This window comes from Nuphar pumila, chromosome 3, assembly GCF_984573655.1.
Source record: "Nuphar pumila chromosome 3, dmNupPumi1.hap1.1, whole genome shotgun sequence".
Taxonomy (NCBI): domain Eukaryota; kingdom Viridiplantae; phylum Streptophyta; class Magnoliopsida; order Nymphaeales; family Nymphaeaceae; genus Nuphar; species Nuphar pumila.
Window position 1 is genome coordinate 34,758,985 of NC_143251.1, and position 24,971 is coordinate 34,783,955.

The 24,971-nt window shown below is 35.9% G+C and overlaps 1 protein-coding gene across 1 annotated transcript; it reads right to left on the reverse strand.

Annotated features, from left to right (window-relative positions):
• Positions 1–17,490: 17,490 nt before the first annotated feature.
• Positions 17,491–21,523, reverse strand: LOC149842553 (uncharacterized). The gene is made up of 8 exons (XM_090001490.1): positions 21,258–21,523; positions 19,958–20,102; positions 19,697–19,865; positions 18,877–19,147; positions 18,527–18,792; positions 18,229–18,444; positions 18,036–18,144; positions 17,491–17,957 (listed from the first exon to the last, which is right to left on the reverse strand). Exons 1-8 carry the CDS (start codon positions 21,406–21,408, stop codon positions 17,893–17,895), a joined length of 1,392 nt encoding a protein of 463 aa, XP_089857616.1. The 5' UTR covers positions 21,409–21,523; the 3' UTR covers positions 17,491–17,892.
• Positions 21,524–24,971: the final 3,448 nt, after the last annotated feature.

A 24,971-nucleotide genomic window follows, 5' to 3' on the forward strand; every position in this document is an offset into this window, starting at 1 on the left:
GGCTCGGCCCCTCCCTAGAGAAAAAAAAATAGGAAGGGGGCTCGGCCCCTCCCTGGCGAAAAAAAAGTGGACGGGCCGAGCCCCTCTAGTGCAACTCGTAAGACAGGGAGGGGGCTTGACCCCTCCCTGGCAAAAAAAAACAAATAGGGAGGGGGCTCAGCCCCTCCTTGGTGAAAAAAAAGAGAGGGGTCGAGCCCCTCCAGCGCAACTTGTAAGACAGGGAGGGGGCTCGACCCCTCCCTAGCGAAAAAAGCACAGGGAGGGGGCCGAGCCCCTTCCTTGCATCCCATAAGACAAGGAGGCTCGGCCCCTCCCTGGCAAAAAATGAAACGAGGTCGGAGAGAGACGGTGTCAGGGAGGGGGTGGCTCACCAGAGCTCCAGTGTGGGTGGTCGGTTGCCACAGAGGAAGCAAGAGGAGACACAGAGAGGGCGGGTTCTCGGGGTCATCGGGGTGTCTGCCAGACACAGGGAGGAGGAGGTGCCCGGGGCGATCGCCATAGGGTTGGAGGTGGGCGGGGCGATCGCCGGAGGGCAGTAGGTGGTCGGGGCGGTTGCCGGAGATAGGTAGGTTGTCGGGGCGAGCAGCGCGGGTGAGAGAGAGTGCGAGAGAGAGACTTAATTTCGTGCCCTAGATGGCATTTTACATCGAAAGTTAGCGACAAAACAATTTCGTCGCCAACACCGACGCTAATTAGCGATGGAATAGTATCCATCGCTACTCTGTCGTTAAGTTTTGACATATGTTGCAACAAAATAGTATTCATCGCTAATCCGTTGCTACCTAGTGAAGAATCACAAAAATAGCTTTTTTACTGTCTTTAGAACACATATGAGCATGATAGAATCACATGTACAATTTTTTTACTGCCTTAGAACACATATGAGCATGGTAGAATCACACATACATTTTTTTGACTGCCTTAGAGCACATATGAGCGTGATTGAATCACATATAAGTTTTTTTTACTGTCTTAAGAACAAATATGAGCATGATAGAATCACATATATAGTTTGTTTACTGCCTTAGAACACATATGAGCATGATAGAATCACATATACAGTTTTTTTACTGCCTTAGAACACATATGAGCATGATAGAATCACATATAGAGTATAATTTATTTCAGTATATTTTGTTTATCAATACTGACCTTTCTTTTCTCATGTAGGTTGCTAGCGATAATCAGCGTAGTGGAGCTGAAGGGACAGATCAAGACAATGAACAAGAGGACGCACAAAATCTTGGTGATGATTAGATTCATGTGTTGAATTTGTTCTACCTTCTTTTTGTTTCAAAAATGTAAATGTTGAATTGTAAATAATTAGAACTTGTGAAGTTTACAGTGGATCGATTAATTGTTTTAGTTTCCTTTTATATGTATTTTGATGTGTACTTTGTTTTTTATTCACAGGAAATATAAATTGTATCATGAGAAATTTTTTCTCGATATTTAATTTTCAAATATTTTTTTTTTAATTTTTTTTCCTTGTTTGCGACGGATATATCCGTCACTAATTACTATTAGCGTTGAATGTAGCAACAAATTAGCAACGACTATAAATCCGTCGCAACACCAAAATCGTTGTATAGTAACGACAACCTTGCGACGGATGTTGGCATTTGTTATTCCGTCGCAACTTAGCGACAGATACATTATGTCGCTACTTAGCGACGGAATGGGCGACAGATATATTTTGTCGCTAATTAGCATCAAAAAAATTGTGATGGAAGCTATCCGTCTCTAATCTGACGCTAATTCGTCGCTAAGCTGTTTAGCGACGGATTTAGGTCATCGCTAATCCACAGGTTTCTTGTAGTATTTACATATTTGAGTCTCTCTCTCTCTCTCATATATATATATATATATATATATATATATATTTATATATTTATATATATGGGGTTAGTGTTTGGTGTCACCATGGGTAAGAAACCCCTTAGTAAAAAATGTGTTTGGTATCACCACGGGTAAGAAAACCCTTAGTAAAAATGTAATATTTTAGATCTTTCAATATTTTTTGCATAGCTTACCCTACAAATGTGATCTACATGTTTGGGTTAGGAGAAATCAGTGATCATGTTAATCCAACATCTATGTAAGATTTTGCAAGGGTTAAAAAATCAATTTATCATATTTTAAATTCACAAAAATCATATTTTTTTGTCATAAAAATATGATTCAAGAGTCCATTCTTACTATTTTGACTTTGTTGAACATATCCATGAAGTTAGATTTGGTCAAGATGAGCCCCAACTATGAGTTTCAATACAGGGGTTTCCTTACCCATGAGGGTACCAAAATTTCTCTCTCTCTCTCTCTCTCTCTCTCTCTATATATATATATATATATATATATATATATATATATGTATATGGAATGGCGTAATGTCAAACGCCCTTTCTCTCGGACTAACGTTGGATACGCATTGTAACAGACCTGAAATTCAACCCATTTTTTTTAATGATATTTAAAGGAAGTATTGAAAACAGACAGTGAAAGCAAACTTGGTTTGTGAAAACCAATTTCAAGATAAAGCTTTCTCAACTCTGAACTGAACTCAAGATTCAAAACCAACTAATCATTTTCTTTCCATTCAAAAGAAAGTTCATCTATATATAGTCTATTTACAAAATGTCAAAATTCAAAATACGTGAAAGTCCTTAATTTAAAAAAAGCACAATGAAATAACTATTTCTATAAAGGTTGTTTTGAATCCTGATTAAAAAGAATTTCATTTACATTTAAGAATTCATTGTACATCAGAATTTAAAATATTTCATTAATGTATTTCGAAAGGTCACATACAAAAACTTAGGTGAATTGCAAGTATAGCTTTTTACAAAATCATTCACATTAGAGAATAATATGGACGATCTCAACCACACAAAAAGGGCAAATCTGATAACACATAACAGTGTCCCAAAACAATAAAAGCGGTCACAAGAATAGAAGAGTCCTCGAGCCAGCTCCAGAGATATCTGAGGTCCTCAACATTCATCGCTACCAATGTCGCCTACTCGAGAGTACCTAAAAAAGAGGACATAAGCAGGGGTGAGACAAACCACACGTCTCAGCAGGAACAAGATCTCTCATCTCCCAATAGCAGTCATGGATAGGTCACTAGCTTAAACGGACTCAAACCAAGTCCGTGGCTCACACGAGTCTCACTTTCGTCTCCCTGCAAAATCTGACTTGACTTCACCTCTAACCAAGAGGAAGAACGAACACACATGCATGTCCTAAATGCATGAACATATTTTTATTATCTTTCATTAATCTTTTTCTTTTATTCTCTACATTATGCAATTACTTGTTCTAATATTAATTAAATTATGTCCAAGGGGCACCACTGTCTGGAACACTATAGGCTCACGGTTTACATGGGGTGTATTTTTAAACATAGGTATTTTAAATATTTTATTAATCTCAAGAGCACACAGTTAGACCGACATCAAGAGTCCATAACCCACCTTCAAGGATTCCTTTTCTTGAAAAAGTTGTAGCGCACTACCACTAGCATACATAACTGGACCTCCTTCGTAATGAGTTATCGTCCCCTAAGCCATCATAGTTGAGGACTACTCCACCCTCAATGGCCAAAAGATGGGACCTCACCCACAATATGTCAACCTTGAACCCATGGGGTTGGTGCCAACTCCAACTTGGTATCATGCTCACATCTAAACCACTTGGTTTCATATTCAATCATATGGAAATTATACAACATACAAATCCAAAAAAAAAAATCATAATCTCATTCACACATCTCATACTATGTATCTCAATAAGATTTGGGGCCCTCCTTAGCTGCAGAATACAAACTGATGAAATCAACCCTTAAATACAACCAACCTAGGTCTACCAACTTGTACCAAGGTTGATCCATTCAAAAATGCTTACAGGTTGCAAAGGAGTCATCTCACCCTAGTTAGGGGTTGACTCACAAACCATAAGAGTCAACTCTTTATGAATAGACGTCTATTCTATTTAGGAACAGTCGACTCAACAACCTTGAGGATTAACTCTTTTTGAATCGAGGTTTGATCTATTCAGAAAGGGTCAACTCTCAAATCTCAAGGGTTGACTTTGGATTATTAAGGTTTGACCCTAAAAAAGTAGGGGTTGTCTCCCTCAAATCAGGGTCAACACCAGGGGCCCTGAGTTTCGACTCCTAAGAAGTAGGAATCGACTCTCGGGTTGACCCAACTACCCGTGAAACAAACACGGGTCGACTTCTGTGTTTCACAGTGTCGGATAGCTCCCACCCAACCAAAAATTTAATAAATATCAATCCATTCATCTCAATCATGCAAATACATTTAAATATCAAGTTAATTATTCTAAGGCTTTTCAAAATGAAAATCTCAACATAACAGCAAGAAGTACAGATATTTCTTTAACCATAAAGAATTCAACAAAATTGTCAAGACAAAAAGAAATTTATTTAAAGAACACCCAATTCGGTAATTATTATAAATTTTAAAAATCATTTATAAGAATGCATAATCTACAACTATCTAGTTTCCGAAAAATGTTCATAAAGAATATATCAAATGTGCAAACATTTCTGATTTTCAAAAAATCACATATAATTTGCAAACACAGATTCCATAAACTTTTATAAAGCATACAAAGTCTATAATTATAGATTTCAGACACTTTGATAAAACATACTTAAATATGCAAATATAGATTTCAAAATTTTTGATAAAGCATACTTAGGTTGTAATTACTCAAAGCTTCAGAAGCCGTTCTAAAGAATAAACCAGATCTGAAACTTTCTGGATTACAAAAAAAAATTATTTTCAAAGTATACGTAAGTCTACATCCTTCAAATAACATGGAAAACATTTTCAAAATTTTAAGTTTAGCAAAAACTCCTAATCAAAGCCATTTTTTTAATCATACCATTTTCATTAAAATGTCAAGCTAAAAATATAGGTTTTTCATTTAAGAAAACTCAGCCAAAACATCAAACAAAATCATACATTTGGTGCCCCTATGTCAGCTCTCCTGGAACTAGGAGTCGACTCACGGAAGCAGGAGTTGACTCTTGCTTAACAAGAGTCGACCCTGAGTACCACGGGTCAACAAACACAACTCAAGAGTTGGCCCCCAAGAACAGGGGTCGACCCTCAGGTCTTCCTAAAGAAAACCATAAAATAGCAGGAGTCTGCTCAACCTTCTGTAAATATTTGGGTCGACTTCTGTTTAGTAGGGGTCAACTCCTACCCTTTATAGAATCAGGTAGCTCTACTAAAACATGATTTAAGATACAAAAATTCCACCAAATAGCGGTTTCACCCCATCCAACTTCATTCCAATCATACTACGAACAATTTTACATATGTTATCCATAACAGTCATAAGCTTAACACAAATTTTAAACAATGATAACATAGATATGAACTTGGGCTACACAAGCTAGCACATATGCACATCCAAACCAAATATTCATATATAACATGCTTTCAAATACATAATTCATTTTGAACCAAATACATATTATCTCTAGTATAGCTTTTACTGAAAACCCAAAACATTAACACAACTAGAAGCATGTAAAACCAAAAAACATGCTCAACATCCATTCTCACATGAAAATCTGCTATACATTCAATTTTTGACAATTTTATCTTTAAAACATGAGTTTTTCTTAAAAACACAGTCTTGATTTCAAATAAAATACTATTGAAAACAACCATCTAGTTAAAACAGAATTTCAGTACATGTATTAGTCAAAAAATCAGATTTTCAAATATACTTTGTAATAGGAATGAGCTAATTTTTTATTTATTTATCTAACACGTATAGAATCATACTTATACACACTTTGGAAACAAGAGAGAGCTACATAAATTTTAGTTCATAAAACTGTTACAAAATATCAGTTTGTGAACATTTTATGCAATATCAATTTGCATATACATTTTTTTCAATAACTACAAAAACAAATTTCTTTGTTCTTAAAACATAACTTGATGAAAGATTTGATAAAACACATAGTGAAATTTCAAATCCATAAAAACCATGAGTGCAAATCAAAAGGTACAACAACACAGGTCCAACTAACGAATGCACGATTGCTTTGGGCTAGTTCCACCAAAACCCAAGCATAACAGTCCAAAAATCACACATATTCTATATATTTATCACAACCTTCACTCAAGAGTCGACTCTCTTGAACACAGGAGTCGACTCTAAGCCAAACAAAACAAAACATAAATAATGTCTAAGAGTCGACTCTCTTGGCTCAGGAGTCGACCTTTTACCTAACAACACTATACAAAACCAACAACAATTATACCTTCATCCCAAAACAATTGGGGTCGGCGATTTGAACCAAAAAAGAAAATCATTATGGGTCTTCCATATGAATCCTTCTCCTCCAATCATTTTTATCCAATGCCATGTCCTCGGTGAGGTTCAAAGCATTCATATCCTTTCCTATCATCTCCATCCATGTCTTCCTAGGCCTACCTCGACCTCTTTTAACTAATATATTTTCTCATTTCTCCATCCTTCTAACTGGGGAATCATTAGGCCTTCGCCGAATATGTCCAAACCATCGTAACGATTCTCTCTCATCTTATTTTCAATGGGTGCAACACCTACCTTCTTACGTATCTCCTCGTTATGAATCTTATCTTTTATTGAATTTCCATATATCCATCTAAGCATACACATCTCAGCTACACTCATTTTTTTAATATGATGTCTCTTGGCCGCCCAACATTCCGTACCATATAGTAAAGCGGGCCTAATAGTCATTCTATAAAACTTTCCCTTCAACCGCAATGGCATTCTACGATCGCACAACACTCCAATTGCACTTTTCCATTTCATCCACCCAACCTTTATCCTATGATTTACATATTCATCAATTTCTCCATACTTTTGAATGATAGATCCCAAATATTTGAAACAATCATCCACCGGTATTTCTTGCTCACCAAGCTTCACTACACTCCCATCACTACTTTGTTGCTTACTAAACCGACATTCCATATATTCTGTCTTACTCTTACTCAACTTAAAACCTCTTGCTTCCAATGTCTGTCTCCATAATTCTAACTTAGCATTAACCCCAACTCTAGACTCATCAATCAAAACAATATCATCAGCAAACAACATACACCACGACACATTTTCTTGAATTGATCTCGTAAGCTCATCCATCACTATAGCAAACAGGAAAGGGCTTAAAGCAAATCCTTAATGTAACCCAACCGTTATAGGAAAATTGGTTGTCACCCCTCCACAAGTGCGGACATTGGTTACTACTCCTTCACACATATCTTTAATTATACTAATGTACTTGAGAGAAACACCTTTCTTCATCATTGTCTACCAGAGAACGTCCCTACGGACTCTATCGTATGCCTTCTCCAAATCAATAAAAACCATATACAAATCTTTGTTCCTCCCTCTGTATCTCTCAATAAGTTGTCTAAGAAGATGTATAGCTTCCATAGTTGATTTTCCAGGCATAAAACCAAATTGATTCTCCGATATCATGACAACCTTCCTCAACCTAGACTCAATCACCTTCTCCCAAAGTTTCATAGTATGACTCGTGAGTTTTATACCACGATAGTTTATGTGATCTTGTATATCACCCTTATTCTTATATAGAGGCACCAAAGTATTCTTCCTTTACTCATTAGGCATCTTATTTGTCCGCCAAATCTTGTTAAAAAGATTTGTCAACCATTCTAAACCTTTCTCACCCAAGCATTTCCAAGCCTCGATAGGTATACTATCTGGGCCAACTGCCCTTCTTGATTTCATTTTCTTTAAAGCCTCTGCAATTTCATTCTTTTGAATCTTGCATATGAAGTCATGATTCATCTTATGAAAAGGAATGAAGAAGTCTCCAAGATCCTGAAAATGACATCCATTAAATAGTTTATCAAAATAATCTTTTCATCTCTCCTTAATCTCCTCAGCTTTGACTAAAACCCTTTGCGTTTTATCTTTGATACATCTAACCATACCCAGATCCCTCGATTTCCTATCTCTCATCTTTACAAGCCTATAAATATCCTTCTCGCCCTCTTTGGTATCCAACTTGTCATAAACCTCCTAATATACCTTATCCCTCGTGTTTCAAACTACTTTTTTAGCTTCCTTCTTTGCTATCATATACTTCTCCAAATTCTCATTATCACGACTCTTACTTAGATTTCTATAACATACTCTTTTAACCTTAATAGCTAATTTGACATCCTCATTCCACCATGATGTATCATTACCTAGCGGTGCACTACCTTTAGACTCACACAATACCTCCTTAGCCACCTTTCTCATGCCACCCGCTATCTTATTCCACATTGATTCTGAATCCTCCTCGAGACACCAATCAACTTCCTTAACTACCTGCTCCTTTTAGTGCCCACCACTTAATTCTAGGATTTATCCTATGTCTATCCCTTTTACGACATTGTCTAATTCTAAGATCTAAAATTAAGACTCTATGTTGTGTAGCTACACTTTCTCCCGGTATAACCTTACAATCGATGCAACAACCCCTATCTCTCTTTCTAAGTAGGAAAAATTCTATCTGGCTCGTATTAACCCCACTTTTAAATGTTACTAGGTGAGACTCCCTCTTCCTAAACCAAGTGTTTTCTAAGATCATATCATAGGACAAACCAAAATCTAAAATCCTTTCTCCACTTTCGTTTCTTTCTCCTATACCATAGCCTTCATGGATACTCTCAAATTCATCCCTACTAATGCCTACATGTCCATTAAGGTCACCACCGATGAAAATCTTTTCTCCATAAGATATCCCTTGTACTACTTCATCTAAATCTTTCCAAAATTGATGCTTAATGGAATCATTTAAACCTACATAAACAACATAATTTGACTCTTTTATATTGTTTATAGTTGACAACACTATAAACAACATAAAAGAGTTGACTCTCCACTTCAGAAGTCAATCCTTTTGCAAATGAGTTGACTCTTTTGCCTGACAACAATACTAGATAGAACAAGCATGAAGGAATTGACCACTATTCTGCAGGAGTCGACCCTCGAGCTAACCAGAACATGAAAATGCAAAGGAGACGACAACAAAACTGCAGGAGTTGACCCCTAAGACATTTTAATTTAATCCTACACTTCAAAAACTCAGGGTTCAAAGCATCCAACTTCAATGAAACTAAACCCCAACACAAATAGGGGTGTTTCAAAACAATAAACACTATAATATAAACAACAATCAAATTTTTTAACAAATTAAAAGCATTATAAGCATGATACTAAGCATGTCATTTCATGAAAACACATCACATATTCAAAGCATGTTTTTCACACAAATCACCACAAACTACTAGTAGTCCTCGCATGCTCACTACCTACGAGAAGAGAAATCGAGCACCAACATGACACACATTCATACTTTTTAAATCATTATACACATATCAGAAAATATACTTTTAAACACACAATCGTGCCTACGCATGCCACTACTATGGGAGAGAGATTGAACTCCTACCTCGAATTGTGAATCCAACTGGTATATGTCCACAACGCAACTACTTAGCACACCACTTATCCCCATGCAGCAACCATAGTGTTGTAGCTCGTCCTCCTCTTTGGGGACGTCCAAAAATAGGGAAGACGATGAAATGAAAAGGAAAAACAAAAAAGATCAAAAAAGAAAAAAACTTAGCAAAGAAAAGGAGATTGCCGACCTACTTTGGTCAGCCCTTCCTCGAAGCTCCTCCATGCAGCAACACACCACAAACAACTACCGGATGACAAAGGGAGGTAGTGCAGCATGACCAAGATGGTGATGAAACAGGTGGGTCATTCACCAAGAGAGAAGGAAAAATGTGAGTGTAGGGAGAAGGCGTGAGAGAGAGAGTGTGCGGTAGAGGGAGAGAGAAAAAAACAATATGTAACTTAGAGGGATACTTATAGGGTGCCACACATTATGGGCATGGATGTGGGCAAAACGTGGTCCATATCTGGTTGAGTTCCAACCAGATCCTAACAGGATAGAATCGTGGGCTCCTAATTAGCCCAATAGTTGGGTTAACTAGGCCCCAACCTAGTTGCTCTAACCACAAGAAAAGGACAAAAAAAAGGAGCCCTGCCACATGATAAGGTCATGTTGATACTGATAGGTCAGATCTATTGGGGTTGGCTGCTGCCCTAGCAAAAATGACCAAAATGCTCTCAAAAAAGAAAAAGGGTCTAATCTATCTTTTTTCTCAAAACAAATCACAAGAATGCCATCCAAACAATTAAAATAATCATGGATATATCCCCTCATGCGGTTAAATGACCTAGTCAACTCTAGGTTAGATGACTATGACCTTTAGGATGAAAACACCCTTAAAACAACTCAAAATTACTTTAAATACCCCCAAAACTTGTTGGGCCCGCTCTAAACTCAGTATAACTTTGTTTTTTACAAAATAAAGACCGTTCTCAAATTTTAATAGAAACAAAACCACAAACATAAAAATCATAAAGTATGCATTAAAAATTTGATTATCTAGATATTATAAAAATTGAAAAAAACACCAAAAAATGTCAGATATTACATGCACGTTGTGGTAAAAAGTGGCCTTTACAAACATTTGTGACCGCCACTAAAGGCCTCACAGTTATAACATGAGGCATGCACTGAGCATCTATCATGTGTCCGATGGACACTCACTACATGTTCGTTTGCGTCAGGCACAAAAAGTGGTAAGCAACTACCACTTTCTTTATATATGGATTAAAATATGTTGCTATTAAAGGTACAAAACTATTGCTTATAATTTTTTGTTTTTTTGTTGATGGGACCTTGTGAATGTGATCTACAAGGTTTATTCAATAGAAAAATGAGTTTTCATTCATGCGATAGACACACGATAATAAGGTTTCTAAGGGGCTTCAAAAACCAATGGCGCACAATGCACTAAAATTTTATAACTCAAAAGTTTATATTTTTATATTGAAATAACACAATCCAACCTTTGATTCTTAGCAAACAAACAATGTTGAACTATGTGGTTGGATTAAGTTAATAAAGTTTAAACCTATGATTTTCAGTTTAATAGTTTTGTGCCTTCAATAGCACCAAATATTGATCATATATAAGATTTAAAATACTACACTTTTTTAATAAAGAGTTTCTTACCCATGGTGATAGCATATATATATATATATATATAGGAAAATGAAAATTTGCCCAATAGAAAACCTCCCAAACCAACCCAATAAGAAACATTTATCGAATTTTTGATATTTTTTTGAAATTTTAACCTTACAGATGTGTTCAACATGATTTATTTACAAGAAATTAATACTTGGATTATGCATTTTGAATGAAAAATGGTATCAGAATCAAATGCTCCAAGAACTGATTCCTAGAAAAACAAGTGCATCGACCATATGTGCAAGGTAAAAAAAAGTCCTTTAGCAACATTTGCGACCACTGCTAAAGGCCTTATAGTTATAACAAAGGGCATGTGTTGAGCATCCATCAAGCGCACGATGGATGCTCAATGCACGTCCATTTGTGTTAGGCACAGAAAGTGGTAGGCGGCTACCACTTTCTATATATAAGGATTAAAATTTGTTGCTATTGAAGGTACAAAACTATTGCATATATTTTTTTAGTTTTTTTTATGGGACTTTGTGAATGTGATCTAAATGGTTTGTTCAGTAGAAAATGAGTTTTCAATCATGTGATAGACACATGAGAGTAGGTTTTCTAAAGGGCTTTAAAAATCAATGGCACGCAATGCACTACAATTTTATGACTCAAAAGATCATATTATTATATTGAAATAACACATCTAAGGTTTGAACCTTAGCCAACAAACAATGCTGAACTATGTGGTTGGATTGAGTTGATAAAGCTTAAACCTAGTTTAATAGTTTTGTGCCTTCAGTAGCACCAAATATTAATCATATATATATATATATATATAAGATCTAAAATATTATACTTTTTTAAGGAGTTCCTTACCCATGGTGATAACAAATACTAACCATATATATATAGGAACCCCATAAAAAACCTCCCAAACCAACCTAATAAGAAACATTTATAGGAATTTTAATATTTTTTTCAAAATTCTAACCTTACATATGTGTTCAACATGATTGATTTACTAGAAATTGACACTTGGATCATGCATTTTGAATAAAAAAATTGTATTTGGAGCTTAAAAAATTTATAAAATTGTAATCCATTGATTTTTGAAACCTTATAAAAACATATCTATGTATCAGAATCAAATGCTCCAAGAATTGATTCCTATAAAAACAAGTGCACATACCACATCTGTAAGGTCATAATTTCGAAAAAACACCAAAAATCCAATAAATATTTCTTATTGGGTAGCTTTGGGAGGTTTTCATTTCCCATATATATATATATATATATATATATATATACACACACACACCCACACACACACACAAATCTGACCCTACAAATGTGATCAACATGTTTGGGTTAGGAGAAATGTGTGCTTGGGCCATGTTAATTCAATATGTATGTAAGATATTGTAAGGGTGGAAAACCAATTTATCATATTTTCAATCCTCATAAAATCATATTTTTTGTCATAATAATATGATTCAAAAGTCCATTGTTACTATTTTGACCTATATGAACATATGCATTGGGTTAGATTTGGTCAAGATGACCTCCCACTATGAGTTCCAACCTAAGGGGTTCCTTACCCATGAGCGTATCAAAGACTCTCTCTCTCTCTCTCTCTCTCTCTCTCTCTCTCTCTCTCTCTCTCTCTCTCTCTCTCTCTCTCTCTCTCTCTCTCTCTTATATGTATCTATAGTGAATGATGCAATGTTAGATGCCCTTCCCGTCAGACCAGCATCGAATGTGCACACTTTGTCAAGAAAAAAGTCCTTTAGCAATGTTTGCGACCACCGCTAAAGGCCTCACAGTTATAACAAAGGGCATGTGTCGAGTGTCCATCAAGCAACACACGTCTACTTGCGTTAGGCATAAAAAGTGGTAAGCGGCTACTACTTTGTATATATATGGATTAAAATTTGATGCTATTGAATGTACAAAACTATTGCACATAATTTTTTAGTTTTTTTTATGGGACCTTGTGAATGTGATCTACAAGGTTTGTTCGATAGAAAATGAGTTTTCAATCATGTGATAGACACATGAGAGTAGGTTTTCTAAGGGGCTTCAAAAATCAATAGCACACAATGCACTACAATTTTATGACTCAAAAGATCATATTTTTATATTGAAATAACACAATCCAATGTTTGATCCTTATCAAACAAACAATGTTGAACTATGTGGTTGGATTGAGTTGTTAAAGCTTAAACCTATGATTTTCATCTCAATAATTTTGTATGTGTGGGAAAGGAACCCCTTAGTAAAAAAGTGTAATATTTTAAATCTTTCAATATGTTTTGCATATCTGACCCTACAAATGTGATCTACTTGTTTGGGTTAGGAGAAATTAGTATTTAATCTACATGTTGGGTTAGGAGAAATCTGGATCATGTTAATCCAACATGTATGTAAGAATTTGCAAGGGTTAAAAAATCAATGTATCATATTTTCAATTATCATAAAATCATATTTGTTTGTCATAAAAATATGATTCAAGAGTTCATTCCAACTATTTTGACCATGTTGAATATATCTATAGGGTTAGATTTGGTCAAGATGACCTCACACTATGAGTTTCAACCTAGGGAGTTCCTTACCCAAGAGGGTACCAAACTCTCTCTCTCTCTCTTTATATGTATAAATATAGGAAATTATGTAATGTTAGACGACCTTCCTGTCAGACCAACGTTGAATGCACAGACTATATAAAAAAGGCCTTAGCAATGTTTGCAACATTCACTAACACCCTCATAGTTATAACACAGAGCATGTGTTGAGCGTCTATTAACCTTCGCTTTTTAAGCATGTTTTTTTAGTTTAGTTTTTTTGGAATGCTTAATTTTCTTTAAGTTGTTTTGTATGCAGTGGTGTTATTGCTTGTCAAGGTAGTAATTTTATATTTGTTGCAATATATCTTTTTAAATCTTCTAAAGGTCTATCTATTATAGAAAAGGTTTTATGAGTTACTTGACTTCTATTATAGGTAGAATTTGCAGAGTTTGACACAATATGGCGAGTGAGAAGTTTTTGCCTGAGGGGTCTACACCCATATCGTCAGCTAGTATTAAAGCACAACAAGAACTGCCAAAAAAGAAAAACTACGTATTGAGTCATCTTATGTATTATGATATATGTAATAAGCTTGACACGTGGATATAGAAAGAGCCTACTTTTTAGCCAAAATATTGGTTGTTTGATATTTACCATAAAAAATACAGGCTTAATTATCAGTCACTCCCAAAGAAGCAACAAAAAACACCTAAAATGTTGGTTAAATTGCAATTAACAACTCCTGCCTGGTACAAAACTGAAGCAGAATGTGCAAAAATGATGAAGAATTTGTTGTCATAATCATGTCTCCCATCAAGGAAACATCTAAGGAGGGGAGAGGTAGAGGAGGACTCAATGAAGAAGTTTGACCGATGCGCTCACTCTGATGTTGTTGCTAACCTCAATGATTGGATAGATGAGACTGGAGATGCAACCACGAAGAATGTAGATGATAGAGGGGCGAAGAAGGAGTAGGGAGTGAACATTGATGGAGAGATTTCAAGCACATGTGTGTTATATATTTGAGAAAGAAGTATAATGCGCTTTTAAGAGAAAGGTTGAAGTTATCATGGTTGATGAATCACTTTGATCTCAGCAGGAAGAGGAGAATGAAGGATAAATTACCATGTGTTGGAGGAAAAGCCTATAATATCTGAGATAAGGATTTCAAAGCATTTTTGCTCTACTTCTTGGCCACATAAGAATTCATCGATGGTGGTAGAAAGTCGATCCATAGTTCATATATTGAACTGGTGGCAGACTTAGATAACGTTGACCAATACACATGAGAAGCAGTCACACTTGCACACCTCTATGCAGGTCTGAGTAGCGTGAGGACTGGGAGAATAAATATCATCGGCATGTTGGTATTGTTGGAGGTAGTTATTGTTTCACTTATATATAAACTGTTGATTTAAAATAAAGTATTATTTAACATGAATAATGTAATATATTGTGTATTAATATATGTTAATTATTGTATGAATCCCTGTATGTTTGGATATGGGAGCATATATTTATTGAAAGGCCCATAAGAGGTCACATTCTCCCTGAATTTTCACGTGTTGCAAAGTGGAGTTGGTCATCACATGGACATAGCTCATTATTTAAAATTATTGTGAAGGGTGATCAGGGCAAATGTAAGTATTTTTAAATAATATTTCATACTTATTTATAAGTAATGCAATATAGAACTAATCAGGAATAAAATTTTGTTATATAGGTAAAGTGATGCCCCTATGAAGATGCGGAGGAGGAGGAGAATCAGGATTTGGTTGTTCAAGCAAAGGCCATCATGAAGATGAATATTTGGTTGCACAATATGAATAAAGTTGAGTATCAAATAGCCAGTTGAGTGGTTCGACAATTTGGCTATATTCAGAAACCAACTAGTTGTCCTGATGCAGTTAACAGAATTATCCTGTTGACAATAAAGGATGGGACAAAAGATTACCTTATCATTTTTTTTCTTTGAAGTTGAAGATTGGAGCGATAGTGACGAAGACATCAGCATGTCCTCCATGGTACTAGCTAGTGCTGACAAGGATGTAGTTGTTGAATCCTAGCATTTTGCAGGCAATCCATCTAGAAAGAGGCCATTAAGGAGGAGGAGGAAGAACATGAGTCGATGAGTAAAAAACACAGAAGGACTGCAAGTGGAGCAGATGCAGAGTTGGCACTTGCACGAGACGAAATTCGTGTGGTAAAGGATATGCTTGCTGCAAATGAGTCTATTATACGAAATTAAGCCGAGCTTATCAATAACTATACTAGGGTCAACGAGCTACGAGCGCGCTTGAGGCATCTACAAAAGTGAATAATGTTTTCTAATTGTAATTAAGTAAACAATATTTTATAAATGTCTCTAAATGCAATTGTAATTAAATTTCTAAAACATTGTAATTAGGTGAATATATATTAGTTTTAAATTTGAATGTAAATATCTATTGAATTATAACAGAAAATGTTTGTTGAATTGTAAAATGTCTGCTGAATTATAATAGAAAATGATGGATTTGTGATTTTAGAAAACTTCACAAATAATTATTGCGAACAATAACCAAGAGTTACGATTTTTGGAATTCAACAACAAATAATGTGGTTTTATAGAATTCTACAAATAATTATTGTGAACAATAACCAATATATGTGATTTTAACCTAAATATTTCGCAACAAAGAGTTGCGAGAATGCGAAACTCTGCATTTATGTTTTGCGAATATAAAAAAATTTGGTACTTTCACAACACAAAATAAGTGTTTTTCCTCGTATATATGATTTCAACATAAGGTATGGAACTTTAACCTAAATGTTTCGCAACAAAGAGTTGCAAGGATGCAAAACTCTACACAATTAGATATGTGATCTTTTTATAAAATAAACAGAAGTGTGATTAACAAAGGTTCATATAAGTTATATTTATGCATATCGTGAAGACAACAAAAAATGTGCGAATATACATTTAAGTGACGGTTAAAGAAAAGAGAAATGAGATTCACACGGTTCTCCATAATTTTGGTATAAAATATATGATTTTTCTAAGATGTTTATGAAGTTATGATCATAAAAATGCTCAAATAAGTTATATTTGTGCGCTTTGTAAAGACTACAAAAAAATTGGTGTGAACATATATTTTAGTGACGTTAAAGAAAGGAGAAAAGAGGTTCACATGGTGTCCCACAACTTTAGTATAAAATATATAATTTTTCTAAGGTATTTGCGATTTTATGATGAATAGAAAAGACTGCATAAATAACATAATTTTTACGCTCTTCTGAAAGACTACAAAAAATGTGTGAAAATACATTTAAGTGAGGTTTTGCCTTAACCGACGGGTAGAATGATATATCATGCGAACTTCGTAGCATTCGATTGTGCAAAGAGTAAAAATATCCTTAAAAAGTTGCCTATTTGTCGGTTTGGACAGCAAACAGATTTCAAACACGTCATTTTTGCCATTTAATATGGTCATTTTTGTTTATTTTATGGTCAACCACAGGCATATGAGAGAGAGAGAGAGGGGGGGGGGGGGGGTAAAGCCGGTATGATTTAGAACTTAAAGGCCGAATGGTTACCATGGGTATGAATTTGGGTAACTAAAGATAAACTAAGTATTTGAATTATAAGTTTTTCTAGCAATGAAATCGAAATATCTAAAAAACCAGGTACATGATCGTAAATAACCCTATGCATTGTTATACTGAATTCAGGACATTTTTGACTAGTTCAAGGCACATTTTTTAACCATCTGATAGCAACCCACTATCTGAAATCACTAAAACCGAATCACTTGTGTGCTGAAAAGACCCAAGTCAACAGGAGAAAAGAGAAAAAAAATGCATATAACACGCTAAGAGATCTCAAAATCTTGATCCAACAGACAAAATTCACCAACAATTACAAAAAATACCTAATAAATGCCATATAAGGAGACAAGTGCTTCTGCACTTTCACTGAGTTCATCCACTACATTTTCATTCTAATATACTTCAAATTGCAATAGAAGAACCTCCCTCAGTGCCTGTAGAAAGTCCTCATCTTTTTTGGTTCAGCAGTGTTCCCTTACATCCATGCATTCATAAACTGACCATTCTGCTAAAACAGCATCTTTTATCATTATTTAAAATAACAGTGCCGCAGGGGAAAACAAATGACTGAATCTGTTTGGTTTGAAGATGACAGCCACATTTCCAATATCCAATCTTTTCAGACTGTCACCTCAAATATTTAGAGGCTCTTGTTCTGGATCCCTTTCTTTCAATGCTGACCAACTGTCTTGAGGTTCTATAAAAAGAATAACTCAGTTATCAGGAGAGTAGTACAGCCATGGGAGAAAGGAAGGAAACATCAGACATAACTTACTTTGCTTGTGGATCTCTGCAACAAGCATGAGTCGCTTCTGAAGGATGGATGCCATGAAGAGGAAGATAGAGCACATTCCGAACATAACAGTGATGGGGAATGCATTAACCTGTAAATAACACACATTGGTCATTAATTACCATTGATGATTAAATTTTAGTAATGGAGAAATGATGAAAGGCCAGATTCTTACATTGTAAAGCACAATGCACACGAAAATGTTGAGAGGGATGCGGAAGAAGTTCATAATTGTGCTTCGCGCCTCCTCAGGGATGAACTGGGACCTCATCTTCATAATGGATGGCCAAAATATGCCCACACATGCCTCAAATATACAGAACCCAAAGAGCTGAAGACAACCACCATACGAGATGCTTCCACCTTTCACGTTAGAAGGAGCTACCACGAACTGTTTCATGTAATGCACATTTCAATATTGTTAACAAGAAATGTCCTTGATAATTACTGAAAGAAAATATTCCTGGGCATACCGTGGTGAGAATTGGAAGCAGGAACGTGAATGCAGAGATGAGAAAAACAATCTGCATGTAACTTTCGACCTTCAAGGTTGCACGAGCCATTAGCCTAGAAGCAATGGAGCTTCCCAACATTGAAGACAACATGAATGTAGCAAAAATGAAACCGTGGGGAATTTCTTCATCATTTGGACTTAGAGCAGGTGTCCACAGAAACACAAAAGTGTACATGGAGCCCTCAAACAAGGATTGTATGGCACCCAGCAAGGCAATTTTCTCATCTAGGAAAAAAGAATAACATGAATCAATAAATAAGCAAAAGAAATCAATAAAAACCTCTCTCTCCCTCTCTGATAGTTTCTCACCAGAAGCAATGGCCACTGCAGCTCCCTTGAACTGAGTAAGCAAGTCCTTGCTCTCTGAAGGATCTCCATAGTTTTCAGTCCAAGAAGATAAGATAATAGCCATTCCAATTGCAAGGAAGCAAGCAGCAGCATCAAAGGGAGACACAGGTCCGAAGCCTAAAGTATCAGCAAGTATATTTGCAAACAAGCCAGAGACTATGGCAATCAGACCATTTCCAAGGAATATTGCCTTGGAGAACGTTAGTGAAAGCCATTGTGGCTCAAACCCCCTCTGCACAAGAAAGCATCCATACTCACAATGGTCAGCACTTTAGTTTAAACCTTAAACCACCAAATTAACAACACCGAAAATAAGGCCCGGAACTATTTCCTCATTAGTCAAGGATTTGCAAGTTGTCACTTGTCACTAATTGTTTATGGGAATCCATAACTTGCAAAGGAGATGATTATTGCCAACTCAAGAGTATACATGTTTTATGCTTCTCAATCATGTTGCATGCATAGTTTGACCAAGAACATGAAGTGCAGTTCCAACTATTTATTACCAATCAACATAGTAAGGGGGAATCTCTTTGTATAACTGAAGAAAGGAAGGACAACTATCTTCAAGAGTAGTAGTAAAAGTGACCTACTCTAGGAAATGGGTGTAGACTTCTCACCATCATAACATCATAAACGAGCAAATATTTTTCTTGGGAAAATGAAATTCTTTTCTCAAAATCAATGATGTTTTGTCCTAGAAGGCCTCACTTTAAAAGTTAAATATGCATAGGAAGTGCATGTATATATAAATGACTATCTTAGGCAGCTCAGAGCTCACCTTAAAATGCTCAGCAACAAGCCATGATTCAAATGCTGAGAACAGAAGAGAAGTAGCGATTCCTCCTAATATACGCCCCACCATCAACACTTTGTATTCAGGAGAATGCTTTGTGATACAACTTAGAATGTAAGTTATGCAGTAGGTTACAGAAGCCCTCTTTCGACCTCTGCACATAAAACCAGTCCTCCAATCACTGAAAGAAACAAAACAGAAAAGCGAAAAAGAATAAATAAATCATGTTTGAAAGAGATATCTCACTGTTTGTCAGCCAAGGATCCAACAATCGTTCCAAACAACATAGAAGATCCAAAACCAGCAATGAATAGCCGACCAATGTCTCCCTTTCCAAAACCATACTGACTATAGAGATAATAGACATATGGGCCCTGCAGCCAATCTCCAGCTGCAATAAACAAAGACGATAACCTCATTCTCCAAAACCTCAAATTATACAATTTTCACTGTTCATTCAAGGGATGGTTAATGGTGGTTCACCCTAGAACCAAAATTATGTTGCTTCATCCCACCCCTACCATCCACTAAGGAGATATGTGAGGAGATAAGAAAAGATATCTGTTCAAACAACCATACGTGCATGAGCAGCACGTCCAGTAATCATGGAAATATACTTCAAACTATTCACAGTGAGTTATCAGTGGATGTACGTTAAGATCGAACAATGCATGGTGAATCACTAAAAGATGCCCAACTGACTCATGCTGAATCTACAAACAAGAGAAAATAAAGCAACAAGAAGGAAAATATGGGCAAAAAGAAAAAATCCATTGAAAAATGATTCTCCATGGTGAATTTATGGTGGCCATATATCTAAGTGCCTGTCTAAATGCTATCAAACATGTAACTCATCTATCACTACCAAACTGCAGAACGGCTAAGAGACCATGGTACCCATTCGTGCCAAATTCAAATACAGCCTAAAGTAAATACATTGCTTCAATATGAAGATCCTAAGTAGATCAATTGAGAAACCACCACGTCCGCCAAACATGCACATTCTCCAAGACCACAACAACAGATCTAAGAATTATTAACACCATCAGCAAGGATCAAATTAACTCAAGGTGGCATCGGATCAATACAACAAAATACGAACAAATCAACCAGAATTTACATGCCTAAGGAGCCAGAGGTATCAGATCTATATCACCAAAGACAAAATTAGCCCGCAAATAAGAAATTTCATCCTACCAAAGACGAACATTTAACAGATCTAGACCCTTAACTCATTCCAAGTACCAAAATTTTCATATAAAATAGAAAACCTATCAGCCGAAGCGCGGATTCAACCCCACAAATCCCACCCGAAGCAGAATCGCTCAAAAACTGCAAATGGGTAGCCCATGGAACCACAGATCTGACTAGAAAATGTCATAAAAACGCACAATCAAGTACATCTCAGAACTCCCAAATCAAATCCATCCCAGATCGGATTCTAAAGCCAAGCAAACATTCTCGGAAACAAAGATCACTCCTTGTTACAGAGAGAAAACAAATCAAAACCAGAGAGAGAGAAAGAGAGAGAGAAATCAATGGGTACCCATCATCAAAGAGTAGACGACGAGGTAATTGTTCTTGAACGAATTGAAGGCCGTCGTCGTAGCGATTCGATCTTTGCTCGTCTTGCTCAATTCGAGGGCCGCCACCACCGCTGCGAGGCCCCCGAACACCAGGTAGTAGAATATCTCCATCGCTGAGAAGAGGTCCCTCTGCAACTCAGAAAGAGAGAGAGAGAGAGAGAATTTGTAGCGCCCAGTTCGAGTCCCCTTTTAATGCCAAACCCCTCTCTCTTGAGACTGAGGACCCGTTTGCATGTCACGGAAAACATCCACTTTTCATGCAAAAAAAACGTGTCGTTTCTTTGCAATAACACAAACATAAAAGAGAGAGAGAGAGAGTGTGTGAGTGGGCTCCAGGTTTCGTCCTTGTAATTTTCAATGTTTTGAGTAAAACATTTTTCCTTTTTTTTTCGAAATTCAAGTTCGAAAAAAAATCAGCTTGTACAAAATTAGGATTATACAAAATATTTGGGTGAAACATTTTGGCACAATGAAATGAGGTAGGTAGGAAGTGGTCTGAATCTCTGAGATGACCAAAAAAAAAAAAAAACAAGCACAAAACTTTGGCCGTCCTCATGCACAATATATACCTCAAGGGTTTAATTTACCAACCCAAGGCCAACAAATGTGCAGTTGGTGATGGGAGGGGTTTGTTCATTTAGACTATCCAAAAAAAAGAGAGAGAAAAGAGATGGTCCTTCTCCCACTGAAGATCTATCCTTTCATTCTCACCTTCAAAACTCCCAAATGAAAGTGTTTTTCAACAAATCTAATCATAAAGATGCAATTTTAACAGTTAACAACCTACAAATCAGTTCTTGGATCAAACCTTTTTTGATATGCAAGTAGGATTTGATATAGATCTAAATATCAAAATTTTAAAACCATTGATTTTTAGTTCCTTATAAAATCCTATTTACACATCTAAAAGATTTTATCCAAGAGTTGGTTCATAAATATTTTACCATGGAGATCACCTCCATATGCTTAGATATGCAAAAAACAATTAGATGTAATTTTTGAGTGTGAGAACGGGTTGAACCATTAAATGAGAGGAACATCTCTCTCTATATATAATATATAATACATCAATGCTAAATGATATTTTTGGGCTTATTTTATTTTATTTTTAAATTTTAACCATACAGATGTGATCTATGAACTTGATTTTATAGGGGTCAGCTCTTGAAGCGTTTGATTCCAGCATATAAGTGGGTTTTTATAAGGTTAGAAAAATCAACGGTCCAAAATCTTTGTAAAATTTTGAGGCTTCAAATTTCATTTTTTCATCAAAAATACATTATCCAGATGTGGATTCCTAATAAATTGGCCATGCCCAACACATTTATGGGGCAAGAACCACGAAAAAACAATAAAAAGGCTGAAAATCCATTTAACATGTTTCATTTAGCACAGATGTATTACATGTATATATATATAAGTAGCCCGCAACATTGGACAAGCTACTCATCAACGAGTGTCAAACAATGCTCGTTTGTTGATTTTCAACTATCTAAGGTTTTAGCAGCAGTTGCCACCACCACTATGACTTGGGTGGAAAAGCATGAATCAGTGGCGGTCATGACTTCATGTAACACCTTACAAAAAAGTGCAATGGGTCAGCGGCAGAGAAGCATCCACCAACAGAAGACACTTTGTGTGTCCACTGTTACAGTCCTCTCTCTCTCTCTCTCTCTCTCTCTCTCTCTCTATATATATATATATATATATATATATATATATATATATATATATATATATAGTGTTTTTTTAGAGAGACTTCTATTGTGGTTTTTGAACCAGCATGATTTAATGGTAGTAACCACTTGGATTTACAAAGATCTAATTTTAAAAAACAAAACTAGATTCGTGTATAACTATTTTTTTTATGACGAGAAAACCTCACCGAAGCAAGGAAAATCCCAGGTGGGGGGCCCCATGACCACCCTGTCTTACATGGCCTACCTCTAAAAGCTACAGACACACCCGTGGGCAAGTGGAGTTTGATCTGGATTTTTTAAATTTATTGTTTTCATGAGTTCAAGGTTCTATATCATTTTGAAATCACCTTTTTCTTCATGAATTGCGAACCGTTGATTATTCATTTTCTTAGTTAGACATGATAAAACCTCTTATGTAATAAATAAACCATGCTAAACACATATTCATGGCTAGATCCACCCAAAGAAGACTGTGTACCAACATATGGTGTCATGGTATAGAACCATAAAAATATTTTGGATGTTTTAATATTGACAAAAATTCGAAGTCCTTGATTATCAAGCCTAAAAAGATCCTACTTTGGACTTTTTAGATGGCAAGAAGATTGGTTCTTATAAAATCTATTTTGGCCTCGATTCTTATATATTGGAGTTCTTGTTTTCTCATATCAAGCTCGGTTATTTCGAAAAACGAAAACTATGATCAACCAGTTTCTTTGGTATGACTTGCCTTCCACTCATCTCATTTGGAGTAAAGGCCACTATCCCCGGGCAGCCATCACTCTCCTTTTTGCATACAACAGGAAATTTCTCACTCGTGAGAGGTTGAAAGCTATGGGGATGGCGATGGTCAATAGTTGTTGCTTTTGTGAACAAGAAGAAGAATCAGCCGGTCACCTTTTCTTGCACAAAGGATAATTTGGAAGCACACATGAAATCATTTTGGTAGATGGGTATGAACGAGAAGAACAGTGGTAGAATCTTTAGAGAGATGGGGAAAACATGGATTCAAACCCGAACTTTGGAATAGAGCATGACTGCTTTCTTTTCAAGTGGTGATTTGGAAATTGTGGCACTTACGTAATCTGATTACCTTTGAAAACAACAGGTTTAGTGACTTGCAAATCCAAAAAATATGTTTTGCTTATATTAGAGAACATATTCTAAGGATATGTCACAACTTGGACCATCATATTGTTTGGTGTTGGCGTAATTCAGGTAGTTGGTCATCCCCTCCAATACGTTGGATCAAGCTTAATCGATATAGCATTTTCAGGGACTGATGGCAGGTTGCTTACACTCTTTGAGATCACCAGGGCCGATTCATCAAGGCAGGGTGGATGATCGACCATTCTCCCCTATCTAGGGGAGACTGGAAATTAACTGTGGGTAGAAGTGTTAAATGGCATCTCATCAGATCACAATATCATGGTAGCTAGAGTCGCCCGGGAAAAACCATGTGACACTGCTCAACAATATTGGTTGCAAGGCAGAGGACCACCCAATCCGAATCTGGACCAATTGGTCTCTCTTGATGGGTTTTTGATGCAGGAGCGGAGCAGAAGACCTGAGTCCATAAAGGTTCTTTTTCATTTTTGGATTTCTTTAGATTATATTTTAGATATTGGATCTATACGAGATATGTGTTTAATTAGGAAGTTAGTTAAGATAGAGACTCATCTTAATTAGAGTTTATCATTTAAGTATTTGTTTTGATTAGGAATTCTCTTATATAAAAAGATGAAAAATCCATATGTTTAAGGGAGTTGAAGATAAGATAAATATTAGTATTTTTTTAATTTACAGTCATTTCAATTTCTTGTTGTTTTTTTATTTTTTCTATTTTTTTCTAGATATACTCATAAGTTGGTAGTTTTTATGCAAGGGTGGTACATCCATAAAGATCCATTTGAATTCAATTTATATTTTAGATTTTGGATATTAGTATTTGGTTCATTTGTAATAGATATTGAA

Bases quoted from the DNA above. Each gene is read 5' to 3' on its own strand.
- LOC149842553 (XM_090001490.1), bottom strand. From the start codon at position 21,408: ATGGAGATATTCTACTACCTGGTGTTCGGGGGCCTCGCAGCGGTGGTG. The intron at 20,103-21,257 runs GTACCCATTGAT...TGTTTATTGCAG, and splicing joins CGTCTACTCTTTGATGATGG to CTGGAGATTGGCTGCAGGGC. The intron at 18,145-18,228 runs GTAAGAATCTGG...TGTTATTTACAG, and splicing joins TGTGCATTGTGCTTTACAAT to GTTAATGCATTCCCCATCAC.